General features: G+C 47.3%; 1 protein-coding gene across 1 annotated transcript in view; it reads left to right on the forward strand.

The window, feature by feature from the left end:
* Nucleotides 1-9,527: 9,527 nt before the first annotated feature.
* The window catches only part of UBE2QL1 (ubiquitin conjugating enzyme E2 QL1), a 33,686-nt gene continuing 26,272 nt past the window's right edge, over nt 9,528-16,941 (forward strand). Inside the window, exon 1 of the mRNA XM_081015001.1 lies at nt 9,528-11,384. Within this exon, the coding sequence (XP_080871127.1) occupies nt 10,545-11,384 (840 nt within the window). The 5' untranslated portion in view covers nt 9,528-10,544. The remainder of the gene's footprint in view (nt 11,385-16,941) is intronic.

Consider the following 16,941-nt stretch of genomic DNA (forward strand, 5'->3'; position numbering starts at 1 on the left):
TTTGGAGTAGTATTTTGTATATTGCGGATACCATCCCTTTACCTTGTCCCTTTCTTGTTAGGAGGAGGTTCCTAGCCCCAGTATTTGCTGCCTCTTGCAGCCTCCCAGCAAAACCTAAGAGATGTCCCGAAAAATAGTGCACTTACGGTGCAATTAATTTATTCATAGTGTTTTTGCAGCTATTGTTTCTTCCTGATTCATATAACAATTTTGTAAGGTAGGGAAGGGTTACTGGGCACATGGAACTTTCTAAGCCTGACACATCTTAAATTCATTAAATCCTACACAGTCATGTTAGACTGAGCTGCAGATAAATTGTACGCACACCGGAATTCTAGAATAAGCAGTCGCTGACATTAAGTTCAACATTTCACTGTCATTCTAAATGCGTCCTACTTTTACGTGTAAGATGCCAATTCAGAAAATTTATTTAAATATTGCAGCCGCCTCACAAGAGAGTCCAGCGGTTCTGAGAACAACAGCTGTAGCCCACTTCTTTAAGAAGTGCAAAACTGAACCTTAGCCCAGCATTTGCTGTTGTCGTGGCAACAGGACCCGGAAGCAGTTGGCAGGGTCTGAGGTACTGAGGAGACAGAGCAACCGCTGCAGCCCAAACTCTGTGAACAAACAGAATCCGCTTCAGTTTTGAATGGAAAGGGAGCACCTGGTCACCACCAGCAGCGCCCCCACATGGAAATCTAGCATATCAGGGAGAAGGATGGCTCAGCAAAATGCATATTTCAGTACAGTAGTACCTCAGGTTAAGTACTTAATTCGTTCCGGAGGTCCGTTCTTAACCTGAAACTGTTCTTAACCTGAAGCACCACTTTAGCTAATGGGGCCTCCCGCTGCCGCCGCGCCGCCGGAGCCCGATTTCTGTTCTCATCCTGAAGCAAAGTTCTTAACCTGAAGCACTATTTCTGGGTTAGCGGAGTGTGTAACCTGAAGCGTATGTAACCTGAGGTACCACTGTACAGTAGAACCCAGTTGGCACTACTATCCCTTCATAAATGTAAAATAGTCACAATAATAGTAGTGGAATGCCATTGCAATGGTAATTAAAAACAAACAAACACATACACAGGGAGATAGCATTGCACAGTGGCTAAGAGCTTTAAACCAATAAGTTCTCTGTTCAAATCTTTATTCTTCCAGGAAATCAACAACACAGGCCATGTTTTTTCAACCTCTACTCCTCAGCTGCAATATGGGGATACCCAGGACTTTTTTTTCAAACAGAACTCACCAGATCTCAGTTCTGCCACCTCTCAGGTGGGTGCCATGGTCATCATAAGAGAAGTTCATGGTAGGGTACATTTTATCATATGTGGTGGGATTGTAAGGTAATTTAAAAAATTTGGGAAATGATATACAACGAATTGAAGAAACTGTTCCATTTAACATTTGTTTAAAAACCCGAGGCATTTTTGTTGGGGATTGTAGGGAAAGACCTGCCAAAAAAGTTGAAAAACATCTTCATGTATGCGACAACGGCCGCGAGAGTTCTGGTAGCACAAGGATGGAAGACTGAAGAAACCCCAACTAAAGAATCATGGCAAGAAAAATTGATGGACTATGCAGAACTGGCAAAACTGACATATAAGCTACGGGACAAGGATAACTGTGACTTTAAGGATGAATGGGAACCCTTTACAAAGTATCTGAAGACGCAACAAAGCGAACTGGACTCCTTGGCAGGTTTTGAATAAATATTCACAAACTTTTTATTGATAATAATCAGCTAAATAGTTTGAGGATCTATACAACTTTGTAACATGCAGAAAACAGCATTCTTAGAGAAACCAAAGACTGGAACTGAGGGAAGTCGGGGGGGTTGGGGGGGGAGGAAAAATGGGGTGGGGGGACAAGGATGATATGTTTTTGGATAATATGTCTTGTTGTAATTTTGAATTATTATTTTTATTTTATTTTTAAGAGAAGTTCATGGTGAGTTCCGGCACCTCTTTTTCTACAAAAGTAGCACTGGGGATACCCTTCAGGGTTGCTGAAAGGATTACTGAGATAATGCTACATGAATGGGGTAACTGTGCCCCTGAAGGACCAGGTGCGCAGCCTGGGAGTCATTTTGGACTCACAGCTGTCCATGGAGGCGCAGGTTAACTCTGTGTATAGGGCAGCTGTCTACCAGCTCCACCTGGTACGCAGGCTAAGACCCTACCTGCCCGCGAACTGTCTCGCCAGACTGGTGCATGCTCTAGTTATCTCCCGCTTGGACTACTGCAATGCGCTCTGTGTGGGGCTACCTTTGAAGGTGACCCGGAAACTGCAATTAATCCAGAATGCGGCAGCTAGACTGGTGACTGGGAGTGGCCGCCGGGACCACATAACACCGGTTCTGAGAGATCTGCATTGGCTCCCAGTACGTTTCCGAGCACGATTCAAAGTGTTGGTGCTGACCCTTAAAGCCCTAAACGGCCTCGGTCCAGTATACCTGAAGGAGCGTCTCCACCCCCGTCATCCAGCCCGGACACTGAGATCCAGCGCCGAGGGCCTTCTGGCGGTTCCCTCATTGCGAGAAGTGAGGCTGCAGGGAACCAGACAGAGGGCCTTCTCGGTAGTGGCGCCCGCCCTGTGGAACGCCCTCCCATCAGATGTCAAAGAGATAAATAATTACCTGACATTCAGAAGACATCTTAAGGCAGCCCTGTTCAGGGAAGTTTTTAATATGTAACGCTGTACTGTTTTTAACACTGATTGGGAGCCGCCCAGAGTGGCTGGAGAAACTCAGCCAGATGGGCGGGGTATAAATAATAAATTATTATTATTATTATTATTATTATTATTATTATTATGAAGCAAACACTCAAAAGTGTGGTACAAATGCTAGGGATGGTGATGGCATTGTCTGTGGATAATATTTGTGTGAATGGGTGATGGCATTCTACGTACCATGGTCTATCTTGGTGCCCCTGTGTCAGTGAACAAAAGAAATCTCTGCTGAAAGCAGTGGCCGGGATAACTGAAAGAAATCAAGGCGCCACAGACGGAGAAGCATGAACAGGCTTAGAAAGCTATGTACGTACAGCTAAAGCGAAGGGGACTCAGGTCAGCTGCAAAGTAGGCATTGGAAAATGCCAGTGAGATGCAACAGCACAAATGGCTTCAGCAAAGAGAGAGAAAGAGAGAGCGAAGACTCAACGGCTGCAAGGAGGAAGCTGTAGGGAACAAACAGAATAAGATGGGTGTTGCCATGGGAACCAGAAAGTGCGTGTTCCAAGGAGCGAAATGGCTGTGGGCAAATAACGAAATGGTAGGCCCTAACGTGGCATGAAGCAAAGAAGAGCAGAACGAGGGCATCGAACGGCAGCTCTAACTGAAGTGACGACGGGCACTGCATGTTCTTTTCTGAACGCCGAGTGGCAGGTGGCGCTGACCTAGTTTCTCCTGAACTTTGTGTTGCAGAGATTTCTTCTCTTAGTTTCCTTGGAAGGAAGTAGGGACAGTAGGCTCTCCTCATAAGCCCTGGGGAACCCATAACTAATCCCTGGTTTTTCACCTCCGATTCCTCCTGCTTTTTCTCTGGGGGAAATGGCCTTGTACTATTGCTTGGTTGTCTGGCATTCCATGCACACATGTCCAATCACCAGGTGCCTCATCTTTGTCATATACAAATTCCTTTTTACTGTCGCTCATATTGTTACATGTCACCCCGATCTCCGAGCGGTGCAAGATTCCAGGGGTTCCAAGCACTTACCGAGGGTTTGTTGTTCCTTTTGGAAACAAGGCCCAGTGGAGACTGTGGTGTCTTTATGATATATGGTTTATTTACTCAAGATATACAACCTGCGCCTGCAATGGAGGGGCTCACAGCATTAACATTTCAATAGGGTCCTGATTCCCCCATTTCTGCAGCCGTGGATTCAAAAAGAAATCAAACATAGCTCTGACTCTAGCCTGCTGCGTTTAAAGACTGCCACTTTTTCTCTCAAACTTACATCACAACAACTCTAAAACTCTACTTCAGAGCCTTTTGTCTTTCTAACTAATTCTGAGATGATGGTGAGACCCCTCCCATTTACCCTCTGGCACAGAAACACCCCCTTTGTCCCCCTAACAAACCATCTTTGGTGGGTCATTACCAGGCTGGCCTCACTATTCCAGCAACTGAATCTGTGTTGGATCCAGGAATTAGGAGGCAGTCCCAGGTGATTTCTTGAACATGGGATGCCACCCTGACTTGTATTTTAACATGCTAAATTCAGTGTCCAGCACCCAGGAATCAGAAGCAGGGTCCAGGCAGCTCACAAACTCACAACAATATTGTACATGGCATTTTTAAAAGAGCAGCAATGTAAGCGTAAGAAAGATCGCGCCCCAAAGGAATGTACCATCTCAAATGTGTCAAAGAGGTGACAACAGGAGAAAAGCATAGCCAGGAAGAAAGATGAGAGTCAAGTGTAATAGGCTGGAGATTTGTCAGTGTAAATGTACATACTTCAGACTATGTTTCATCTGAAGGTAAGGAACAAGTCAAAGGGTTGATGAAAAGCATGGCTTTGGAGAGATTTGGAAGAAGCAAGAGAGATGGTGGTTCTAGTAACATGTGTGGATTTATTGATTGAAGGCAATCTTCTTTTAAACACTTGGAAGAACAGTACACCTTAACGTAGCTTTCTCCTCAGTGTTCCACCCTCCCTCCTCTTCACTCTTTGGCTCAGCTTGGATCATAGCTGTCAACTGTCCCTTATTTGGCGGGAAACTCCCTTATCCCAGCGCCGTTTCCCACTGCTGTCCCTTATTGATGATGTCCCTTAAATTTCCTGGGCTTCAAAGGAAGCAGCTCTTCTCCCTCCCTGCCTGCCGGCCAGGGAGGAGGGAGACTCCAACTGTGTTGCTTGGCTGCGTTGCTCACCCAATAAGGAGTCTAAGAACAACTGGGGGGTGGAGCTTGCATGCCTTGTGCTGATCAAATCAGCCGCGTAGGTGTAGTGGTTAAGAGCGATAGACCCATAATCTGGGGAAGCAGGGTTCGCATCTCCGCTCCTCCACATGCAGCTGCTGGGTGACCTTGGGCCAGTCACACTTCTTTGAAGTCTCTCAGCCTCACTCACCTCACAGGGTGTTTGTTGTGGGGGGAGGAAGGGAAAGGAGAATGTTAGCCACTTTGAGACTCCTTCGGGTAGTGATAAAGTGGGATATCAAATCCAAACTCTTCTCCTTCCTGGGGACTCACCTTTGCTCAGCGCTTCCCAGCGGTGGTTTTCCTTGCTGCATCCCCTCTGCCGGGTTGCTGCGCTGTGGGAACCACCGCTTGAGGCTTCGTTTGGCTGCTGGTTGACTAAAATCCTTTATTTTGGCTGCTGATCCCTTATTTTCTCTAAGTTGACAGCTATGGCTTGGATGCATGAGCTTTGACCCCAGGGTTCTAGTTGGGTGTCACCTGTTGACCAACTGAATACCACCAGAAACAGTTCAAAGCACAGAAAAAACCAGTAGAGTATGTTAAGGGGACAGAAGACTCTTTCCTCCAGACTGTAGCCTGCAAGGTGTCTTGGTGAAGCCTGGCAGGAGACAGAGCAGGACCATGGAGCTGGTAATATCAGCTGCAGAGCATTCAAGAGCACCAAGCTAGAAGGTTGTCCTCAGTCTGGACACTGAGGTCTAGCTCCAAGGGCCTTCTGGCAGTTCCCTCACTGCGAAAAGTGAGGTTACAGGGAACCAGGCAGAGGGCCTTCTCGGCAGTGGCACCCGCCCTGTGGAACACCCTCCCATCAGATGTCAAGGAAATAAACAACTATCTGACTTTTAGAAGACATCTGAAGGCAGCCCTGTTTAGGGAAGTTTTTAATGTTTGAAGTTTTATTCTGTTTTTAGTGTTCTGTTGGGAGCCACCCAGAGTGTCTGGGGAAACCCAGCCAGATGGGCGGGATATAAATAATAAAATTTATTATTATTATTATTATTATTATTATTATTATTATTATTCTCCCTCCAAGGAAACTGTTGGTGTTTCAAAAAGCTGCGCCCTTGCCCTATTCCTCAGGCACTGGCAGAGCTGTGGAGTCTCCAGCTCAAGAGTGCTGGGATCTCTTGAGGAGCTGTTCTCAGAGTCAGAAGAGGTGCAGGCAACCACCATAAGCAATGGACAGCAGTCAGAAGAGAATGAGAAGCCATGAACCAGAAGTCCAGACTGAAGAGTGCTCAAGATCCGAGGGCAAGCCAGAAGGTGGGACTTGAGAATAAGGACTGAAGGCCAGCCAGAAAAACAAGACACACCAGAAGTCAGGTAGACATCATTGCTCAAGAAAAGTTCCATTGAGAACAGCAAAGGCAAATCTTACCTTTGTACAATCTATGCTCACACAGCCCTCTCTACCCTCCATCCTGGAAAACAAGAAGTTAAAGGGCACATTCCAGCCAAGCACTTGGAATGTGAATCCAGGCCACTGAGGGGTGTGTCCTAAAAAGAGGAGGCGTGGCCTGTGGAGAGGGCCGACCGTGTATAAGACAATATTTTTTCCTTAGAAATAATAGGCAAAAATGGTGGGTTGTCTTATACACGGATACCAGAGGGGGGACGGGCGATTGGTGGCAACAGCCAGCAGGAGATTGTCAGCAGCGATTGGCGTGTGATTGGTTGCTGCAGCAAGGCCTGCTGATGAATGGCTGTGGCTGCAGCAATTGGGCGGGCTATTTACGTCAGCGGCAAGTCGTGCATGCAGTCGGCTGTGGTTGTGTCAAGCGTGCAGGTGGGCTTTTGGCTGCGTACAGTCATACGATTGGTGGCCGCGGTGATGTGTGCAATTTGCACTGGCGGGCAGGCTGTAGAGCGATTAGTCCCGGTAACACCCTCCCCCCCCCCGAAAAGCTCATCAACTTTGGGCAATCCCTCCCCCCAAAAAAAATTATTTTTTGCTGCGATCCAAAAAAATAGGGGTCGTCTTATACACGGGGGCGTGTTATACATGGAAAAATACGGTATATTAAAAATAGAGGAAAGTATCTGACTTTAGAAATCAGAAATGTAAGCACTATAAATGAAGCAAGAAGGCACGTATTATTTTTCTTATTGTGCGCTTTCTACCAAACCAGGGACTAGCAAGTCACAGGTTCTAGGAACCTGAAGATTCTCACTGTCATTATTATCATCCACAGAACTCATAGATGATTTTGTACTCCTTCTTCATGTCCTTCAACTACAATGGTTCAGTCCTCAGTTATGAATATTCATGACTCTAATAGCTTAAAACATGGGTTCTTAACCTATGGTCCATGGGTGCCTGGGGGCACAAAACTGGGACCTTTTTTTCTTTTCTTTTCTTTTTACCCCAATGCAATACAACTAATAGTATGCAAAATTCTGTATGAATGTACTTATGTAGATTTCCCCCCATAGGAAGTGGGTTTAGTTTTCATCAGTTTCTCAAAGTGGTCTGTGTCCCAAACCAATATAAGAACCACTGAATTAAAATATTTCACGTATACTTTCCATATCACTAGGAACACTCTTTTATCTAAAAACTATCAGCACGAAACGTACAGAAAGACCTGGAAACTTACAGACCAGTTCAGTCCTTGTTTACTCGGAAGTAAGTCTCACTTTGTGCTATGGGACATTTACAGATGAGAGTGCCTACTACTGCAACCTCATAAGTAAGTGTTCTTGCTTAATGTTTGCATACGAAGATAGAAAGAGCCAAGACGACTGTTCTCTAAGCAGACACAATTCTGCAGTGCAAAAAAAGCATGTAGGTTATGGTTTAATGGTGTAATAAAGGTTCCATTTAGTTGCAAGCCAATATGTCTTAATTGTATGTGGCCATGGGCTACTCTACATGCCTGTTCAAGAAATATATGAATGCCCGAATGGGATATTTGATTTACATCAGTTATTTAAGTTGGCTTAATTTAAATCACCATGTATTGTGTTTCAGCTGAGTTCAGGTGTTTACGATTGCTCTGCGGTGGATAATTGCACATCATCACTTGGCGCAATGGTCACATAGGTGAGTTGGCCATAAAATGCACATCTGATCCACTCACATGCTCTTTGTGCCACACACAAATGCTACTGAGATGTGCTTTTCACATTACAGCAGCCCTAGATCCATCCCATGGGGCAGCTGCAACGTTTAAGGGCTTGTGACCAGGTGGTCAGGACGAAATGTGAGAGTTGCTGCTCATACAAAATTGGCACTGCGGGGTAAAATGTGGCCCCCATGTTGGTGCTGTTACACCACCTGACGCAGGGCAAATGACAGAAAATGAATTTATAATTTCCAGTCAATGTAAGATTGCATTACATTACACTGCGTTATAGGTTATTCATGAAAATGTTTTCCAGGTTCAGGTCTGACAGCTTTATTTTTTTCTTTTTTGCACTGGTGCAGCCATGAAATCCCACCCTTTGCCACTGGTGCAGCTGCAGAAAACCCAAATTGCTGTATGCTCTGATTCAGTACTAAAGAGCAGTTTTTCCTGGGGAAAGTGGTGGGCAAACAGTGCTCTGGGACAGGCCTGGAAAGCCCAGACCTTGTGCCTATAATGTGTGGGGCAAAAACGTGGCTGAGCCCTAAGTTACTACAGATCCTGACTGATCCCTCCGTGAAATTATTTCTCCCGGTAATCATAGGGAAGAAAACTGAAGCTCTTATACTGTACTATTCTATACTTCTGTAAAGCGTTTTGTGAATTGACGGCACTATATCAAGAAGCAAAACAGCCCTCCTCTTCAGATATACAGGATAGAGGCGTAGTTGTGTTAGTCTCTTGTGCAAAAACCACGAGTCCTCTGGCACCTTAAAAGCCAACATTGATTGTCACATAAAACTTTTGCTACAAGGAAAGCCTTTAAGGTGCCACAGGACTCTTGTTGCTTCCACACAAATATATAGCTACACGCGAGGAATGGAAAATAGGTGGCAGAAAAAAGAATCCCTTTTTCTTTGTAGTGCCAAGAAGCAGCCCAATAAAACCCCCGGTATCTTTTTCCTTCCCTAGCCCACAACCAAGGACGTCTACTCTCCTTACGCATGTGAACGTTTATCTTGTGACGAACGGGATTTTTTTAGGCTCAGACACACACAGCCCATTAATACGTCTTGCATTTCTCCTCCCCCCCCCCCGCCCCGTCCTTGCTGGAATCAACCTTGGTCTGAAAGGCATGCTTTTAAATCTTATTTCTTAAACAAAACAAAAACAAAAAAAACTGTTGCAGGTCTACAGATTCTTCGCCTCCCGCCGCCCGACATCCACCTTGGTATTTTGCAGGTCTCTTGTTCACACGCACCTGCAATTATCCTGAATTATACTATGGCGAGGGGGAGGCGGGGGATGCTGAAGGGTGGAGGAGGCTTGCTGCAAAAGCAGCAGCCATCCCTCCTCCATCCTCCAAGAACCACATAATTCCAGCTTCTCCCCCCCATCCCCATTCTCCAACCAGTAGGGACCCAGGTTGCCACCACGTGAGCATCTGCCTGGCCCGGCCCTCCTCTTCTTGCGGATACAGAATAGTAGGCGGGCTTTAACCGGGGTTTTTTTTCTCTCCTCCTCTGCCTCCCTCTCCGCCTCCCTCCCCCCCCCCCCCCCGCAATGTCAGATCCGCTGCAGAGTCGCGGGGCAGCCTGCAAGGCAGAAGGAGGCGCCGCGCGCAGCTGACGGGGGCTCCCCAAAAGCCTGCAGCCGCGAGGAGGCGAGCGGAAGGTCAGCGCCCTCGCTTCGCCGGCGTGGGGGTGGGGGGTCGCCTTGGCTGGGGAGGGGGGAGCCGTCTCCATCTTCTCCCCCACCGGTGCGCACGAACGGCTTCGCTCCGGTATTAGCCTCGCCTGCGCCGGATCCCCGGCCGGAGAAAAGACCGAAGCGGAGGGTTCCTGCTTGCAAAGCAGCCGGGGAAAAAACGGGTGCCCTAGGAGAGGAAAGTCAGACGGTGGGTAGTAGGGGTGGGGTGGGAATTAATTGCAAAATAAACGCATGCGGCAGAGCCACCATCTCACCTCGCTGTGGAGAAAAAAAACTGGGTGAAAGAAGACACCCCCCTCCCCAAGAGCAAGCCCGGCTGGATCCCATTGTGTGTGCGCGCGCGCGTGGTTTGGTCGATCGGAGCTGAAGGTTATTGTGGAAGGAAGCGGCCTCCTGCAGCAGCAGCAGCAGCGTGTCGTCGGGAGTGGGCGGAGGGAGCCGGGGTGGCGGCGCTTTCCAACGTGGGATTCCATGGCTCTGGCGGCGGAGCTCTGGTGACCCGGGGAGAAGCGGCTCGACTGCGGCAATGCTGCCAGCAGCAGCAGCACCGACGGCTCTGCTGAGAGGAGGCGCCTGAGCAGCTGCGGCGGAGGCGAGGGCAGGCGGCAGGATCCGGCCACATCCACCCTTCCCCCGCTGCCTTTTCTGTTTCCTCCCGCCGCCCCTCCGAACGGATTCTCCCCACTCCACAAACCTCTGCCCACCGTTTGCGCTCTGCTCGCCACCCGAGGGGAGGCGAGGCGTGCGCGGCTTGGCTTGCCTAGCCCGGGCAGGTAGCGGGTCTCTGCGTCCTCCTTTTGCCCTCCTTCCCTCCGACGACCCCCGCGGCCAAAGCCCTTGGGAGCATGGCTACCCTGCTGCGGAAAATCGGGCTCATCCGGATCCACAACAGGGACACCGAGGACCCCAAGCATCACCACCACCATCACCACCACCGTCGCGGCAGCATCCAGCAAGGCTCCTCGCTGCGGGGCAAAAGCAACCAGAAGAATAAGCAGCAGCAGCAGCTGCAAGGCACGCCGGCCAGCGGCTGCGGGAGCCCCGGCAAAGAGAGCTGCAGCAGCAGCCGAGGCAGCAGCCCCGCGCGCAACAAGCCCAAGAAGGTGCTGGAAGTGGCCAAGCAGCAGCAACAGGCGAGCCCCGACGGCGCGCCAGAGAAAGCGCAGCAACAGCAACAGCAGCAGCAGCGCGACGCCAAGGAGGCTGGCTCGGGCAAGGACCCGGCGTCGGGGGGCAGTGTTGGGCGCTCCAGCACCCCGGCCTTGGTGCCGCCGTCGCTGGTGCCAGCCAGCCGGCAGGCGCACTGCACGCAAGTGCGCACCCGACGGCTGATGAAGGAGCTGCAGGACATCGCGCGCTTGAGCGACCGCTTCATCTCGGTGGAGCTGGTGGACGAGAGCCTCTTCGACTGGAACGTGAAGCTGCACCAGGTGGACAAGGACTCGGTGCTGTGGCAGGACATGAAGGAGACCAACACCGAGTACATCTTGCTCAACCTCACCTTCCCGGACAACTTCCCCTTCGCGCCGCCCTTCATGCGGGTGCTCAGCCCACGTCTGGAGAACGGCTACGTCCTGGACGGCGGCGCCATCTGCATGGAGCTCCTCACCCCCCGGGGCTGGTCCAGCGCCTACACCGTCGAGGCCGTCATGCGCCAGTTTGCCGCCAGCCTTGTGAAAGGGCAGGTAAGGAAGGAAGGGTCTCCTGGTGGGGGGGGGAGTCTTGGGTGGGGGCTCTCTAGGCCGAGAAGCAGTGGGTCCTGGCCCACTGAGAGGCCTTGGGTGGCACCCAGCCCGGCTGTGGTTGAAACACCCCTGAACCTCTCCCCCCTGCTAATATTTGGCCAGCTGGCTCCCTCTGTGACTCTGGTCCCTTTCTCTCGCTGAGCTTTGGCGTTGAAGGGGGTGTTCTGGAGCAAAGGCCTAGGCTTGTCTCAAATCCATCTCCTCCTGCGCTGCCATTTTGCTGCACTGCATTAGCCACGTGGCTGAATACCAAACCACACATGATGTGGGCGATCTGTGACTTCCCAACTTTTGCCTCTTAAATATTAAAGGAGGTGTAAGGGGCTAAAAAATTGGTCAGAGGAGCACCACTTATCCAAGTCCCTCCTGTCTTGTTCGGTTGTTTCTTCTTAAAAGGACGTGCAGACACAACTATCCCATGCTGTGAGCCTTATTCAAGAGATCCCTTACAAAAGGGGTAGCCAATGCTCTCCAGATGTTGGAATTCCAACGCCCAGCAGCCCTTTCGTCCCAGAGTTTTAGTCCTGCAACACCTGGAGAGCAGCAGATTGGTTATTTCATACCTTATAGTGTCTCAGAGGATGCTGGAGTGCACCTCTGGGATGATGCTCAGTTGTGCCCCAGCATCCTCTGCTGGAATACTGGTGAGGATACTGGGATGCCCATCTTGGGCCACACACTGAGCACTTACAAAAAATATTTCTGGACCTCAAACAAGCCCTGCCCAACTCCCCACCCCACTCCCCCAAAGGGTGTGTAGAAAACCTTTTGCCAAACTCTAGCGCTGGCGGGGGGGGGGGGGGGCAGGCAGGCATCCTAACCACTTTCTCAAAGATGGGGGAGGTGGTTCTGGCCCCCAAATCTTTGTGTAAATGGAAGAGGATGACTGCTCTGTAGTATTCTGTGGGCTGAGTAGGAGAGATTCGTATTCTAAGAGGCTCTGTAGAATCCAGCAGTCAGCAACCCAGCACGGTGTAAGCGACCCTTTGCAGGCCACAGAAGGTGCCCAGGAGTCCCCCACAAAAGGTGACTTTGGGGAGCAGACATGCAAAGCCAAGATTTATAAAATTCAGAATTATCTGGAGAGCGTGAGTAAAACTGAGTTATTCTCCCTCTCCCAGAACTGGAACTTTTGAGTCATCCAGTGACAAATTGACTGGCAGAAGAATTTTGTCATATAGAACAGTAACGTAGGCAGTCCCTTGCTACAAGATGACACGATAGCGACTACGGTACATCTGTTGGCTAAAAAGGGAAATACAGCACATTGATGGAGACCAAGTTTGCCAGTGACTAAGAGTCAGATTCTGGGAGCAATTAATTCCAGGACTGGCTGGTCAAGTGCTCACACAAATGGAGGCACAGTGTGTTCTTTGCTCTGATCCAGAAAAGCATTTTTGATGTTTTAAAGCGGTCTCACAGCCTGACACAGCTATCTATATTGTGGTGCTGCGTGGAGATGTGATGTTATGAAATGAAGCCTATGGCTTCAAAGCAGAGCCTCTGCAGCCCCGCTTAAGATTGTACGGATATGTGAGACAAAGCAAGGAGCACCACAGTTCTTGTGTATAATAAACCCCAAGCTCTTGAGGTGTCTGCTGAAATGAATGGGTATCAACTGAAGCCTAAGCTAGATAAAGCTACCACCTTGCCAGATCTAAGCTGCCTCCCCAATCCAGCCTTCTGGCTCTTTGTAATCTTGACTAAATATGCAGGAGACCCCTTTTATATATATTTGTCTCCCTGTTTGTGTATAATCACATATATGTTTCATGTATATCTATATGTGCAACCCAATCCTATGCATATACATTTGGATGAGTTTAGTGGGATTTACACCCAAGTAAGCAGGGATAGGATTGCAACCAAAGTCAGATATACGGTCTTCAAAACAGAGACAGCAACAATTCCTCTGCTATGTTGTTTCATGAAAAATGTTTTTGGGATGTGGTGGGAAGGGATTTTGGTAAGAAAATCCACGCACCCATTTATTTCTTTTTTAAAAAAGTTGCTGTAATGGGTGTACCTGCCTTGGCTAGCTCCCAGTGAATGGCCTCAAGATCTTAATGTGCTTTGTATCCCATCCTCCCCTGAAAACGTGCGCTGTGGTCACAGACCAATGCAAAATTTGTATTGCTTTTAAATGTTTTTCTGTCGTCGTATGTCATCCTGATGTTCTGCGAGACGGCGGTATATAAATCCGTCTATAAATATATTTTTTTATTAATCGCTCTGTCATAAATTAAATTTGGTATTGACTAATGGTTACAAACCCATATTTCCAGGTAATGGTTTTAAACAACTGCGTATTGCAATGCACTTATGCAGGTTGTAGATCTTTCTTGAGCCTCCTCCTGCTTTCCAAACATCAGTATCACTAAGCAAGACAGACAGGACAATGCCCTTTGGAACATCCTTAGCTGTTTGGGTTGCAGTCTGGTGGGAAGTTCTGTGCAAGCCCCATTGAAATGAAGGCATTGTGCAGATCTTGTTCACTTCGGTGGGCTTTGAGCATGATAGTATCCTTTCATTTTTGCACCTTTCATTTTTTCTTTTTAATAGCTCCAGCATAGGCATTGGATGTGTTCCTCTTCAGTGTTAACCTCCAAAGACTCCTCCCACCCCCAAATGCAGAATGTACATATACATAGATAAATTAAAACAGAATTGAAAAAATCAACACACACACACACACACAACTTTAAAAAATAAATAAATAATAATAGCTTGGTGGACGTTAACTCTGAATACCAGCATGTTAAACCAATACTTACAGCCTCCTAGAACTGAATTTTGTGTGTGTGTGTTGTGTGTGTATGTATGTATGGGGGTTATCTGAACAAGTCATACTCTAGAGTAAACCCATTGAAAGCAATGGAACATGAGTCCATTTATTTCAATGGGTCTTCTCTGTTTGACTTAGTCAGGTGTCACCCACTGAGTTAAATACCACTTCTCCCTGGGGAAAATATGTTTTGAGGATAGAAATGACATAATTGTGGCACGATAGGACACATACTGTATTCTTATGATGGGTTTGAGACAGGTGCCCTTGGCTTCGCCAGTTATCACAGATATTGGAATCCAGCTCTTGGTTCCAAGAGATGCCATCCTATATATTACTAAGAGCAGACTACGTCTACCTGGGTGCTCTTGTATAATCCTATTTTTTTCACCAGCTGAGCTTTTCAGTTTGCTTCATTCTCGAATTATGAATCCTTGTTTAGAAGTTTTAAGGGCAGTCTTGAGGACTAAGTGGCTGTTATAACCGAAAAGGTTATGTAAGGTTTGGGCTTTATATATCCGCTTCATTTCTTTGGAATATCTATATCTCACCTTTTGAGTGAATTATCCTCAAGCTGGCTTACAACAGACTGCAGCAGTGCACACCTGTGTGAACACTCAGCCCAAGCTCACACAACCCAACATCATCCCTTAGTCCGCCTGGTCAACTGATGGGGCCAGAGTGTGCTTCCTTCGACTCTGCAGTTCCAGGGCAACTGGCAGGCAGGGGTTAAAGAATCTCACTTCACCTGCTTCTTCTGTGATGGATGGATGGATGGATGGATGGGAGCAAGTTGGTGTCCACCCCTTGCCATGATGTTCTTCTAGAAGGCAGGGCGGAAAACATCCAGTGGCCCAGTCCTTTGGCCAATGTCAGACACCAGAGGGTGCTTCTTTTCAGTGCTGGAATCTCAGGGCACTTGGACCTGTGTACAGTGGTACCTTGGGTTACATACGCTTCAGGTTACATACGCTTCAGGTTACAGACGCCACTAACCCAGAACTAGTACCTCAGATTAAGAACTTTGCTTCAGGATGAGAACAGAAATCGTGCTCTGGCTGCACGGCAGCAGCAGGAGGCCCCATTAGCTAAAGTGGTGCTTCAGGTTAAGAACAGTTTCAGGTTAAGAACGGACCTCCGGAACAAATTAAGTACTTAACCCGAGGTACCACTGTATTCTTTAATGTACAAAAATGTCCCATGGAACTCAAGGGAGATTACATGCAGAGGATTGTACTGATTAAGTTGCTTAATATATTCAGTTTTACTAAAATGACTTTAAATGTTGAACAACCTTTTCACATTTATAACAGGCCATTGAGCATGCTGCGTGATTGACTTCTATTTAACATTCCTAATGCACTGCTGCTTAACACACATAAGGAACATTTACCCATTTAATAGGCAGGTGTATTTACATGTATCATTTCCCAAAATTCATAAAAATACCAAGTTCATTTATTCAGCTATAGATATATGAACACATCAATACATAATAGTATACTTTGTAGATAGTCTACATGCTCTCTTTGGATATAACCTATTTTAGTAATTATATTAACTGGTTGGTATGTATCATTGTTTAGGAAAGGTATGACATACCAGTGGGATGGGAAATTTGATTTAAATTAATGATTTAAATTGTAGGGTGTGTGTTTTTTAACTCAACAAGAGAAAGGCCAATATAAATCATTGGTTTAATTCAAGTTTCTCATTATACTTCAAACCTTCCCTAAACAATTACCCATATTCCCTCAATTCTAATGAACCCACCTTGCCTTCTTAAAGTATCAGCCGCCCTCCTAAGTTAAATGACTACCAAAAGACAATGAAATTGTCTGTGCCATTAGGCTCAAAGCAGTTTTCAGTGAGAAAACATTTTTTAAGCCTGTGAAGAATGCACAAAATGGACATTTTGGATATCAGTTTGATGGACACTTTATTTTATTATACACAGGGAATGAGGAAACCAGTTTTATCTGCTTTTGCCCTGCTTTACCAGAAAGCCATTAGGAAACCAAATATTATATAGATGCAATTTCAGGGTAAATCAATGGTTTTGTGACATTTGCCATAATTATTTCTGCCAATACTATCTTCCTCCTCAGCTTTCCCCTCTGCTCCCCAAAAACCTCCTTGTAATTGTACGGCGATTTTCTCCTGGAAATACTTCTCGTAAATATCTGTCCGTTTGGGGATTAGAGGATGAGGAGAGGTGGTTGCACGTTTAATTAAACCATATTGCTTCATGTTTCAGGGCTAGATCGTGGAACCACTTTCCCATCCATTAGTCATATGATCCTTTTTGCCGCTGATATGAGTAATTCATGTTACTTCAAGCCTAATGAGAACAATTGTCAGCGCTGGGTCTTTTTTGCATTCTTGCAATTAAAGTAACAGGCTTTTACTTAATTGCTTTATGTGACTCAGTCATGTCTTCTAGAAAGGAGCGTAGGATCGTGTTGTACTGAGCAAGCTTTTGACTTCCCTAGGAACACTTCAACAGATTAGTTGTCAGGAAAGCCTACTACGGATGGGTGGGGCAGGTGGGAGTCCCCATTTAGTGCTGATCCAAAAACAAAATGTGGGAGGCAGGAGCAGACGATTCAATTAGGCTCAATTAGCTGCCGCAGTGAAGAGGGAGACCAGGTCCAGAGGTTCCTGCCTTGACATGTGTGCCCATATACGAAGTCAGCATCAACTATTCTAATG

Source organism: Podarcis pityusensis (genome assembly GCF_964106645.2).
Source record: "Podarcis pityusensis genome assembly, chromosome: 7".
NCBI classification, from domain to species: domain Eukaryota; kingdom Metazoa; phylum Chordata; class Lepidosauria; order Squamata; family Lacertidae; genus Podarcis; species Podarcis pityusensis.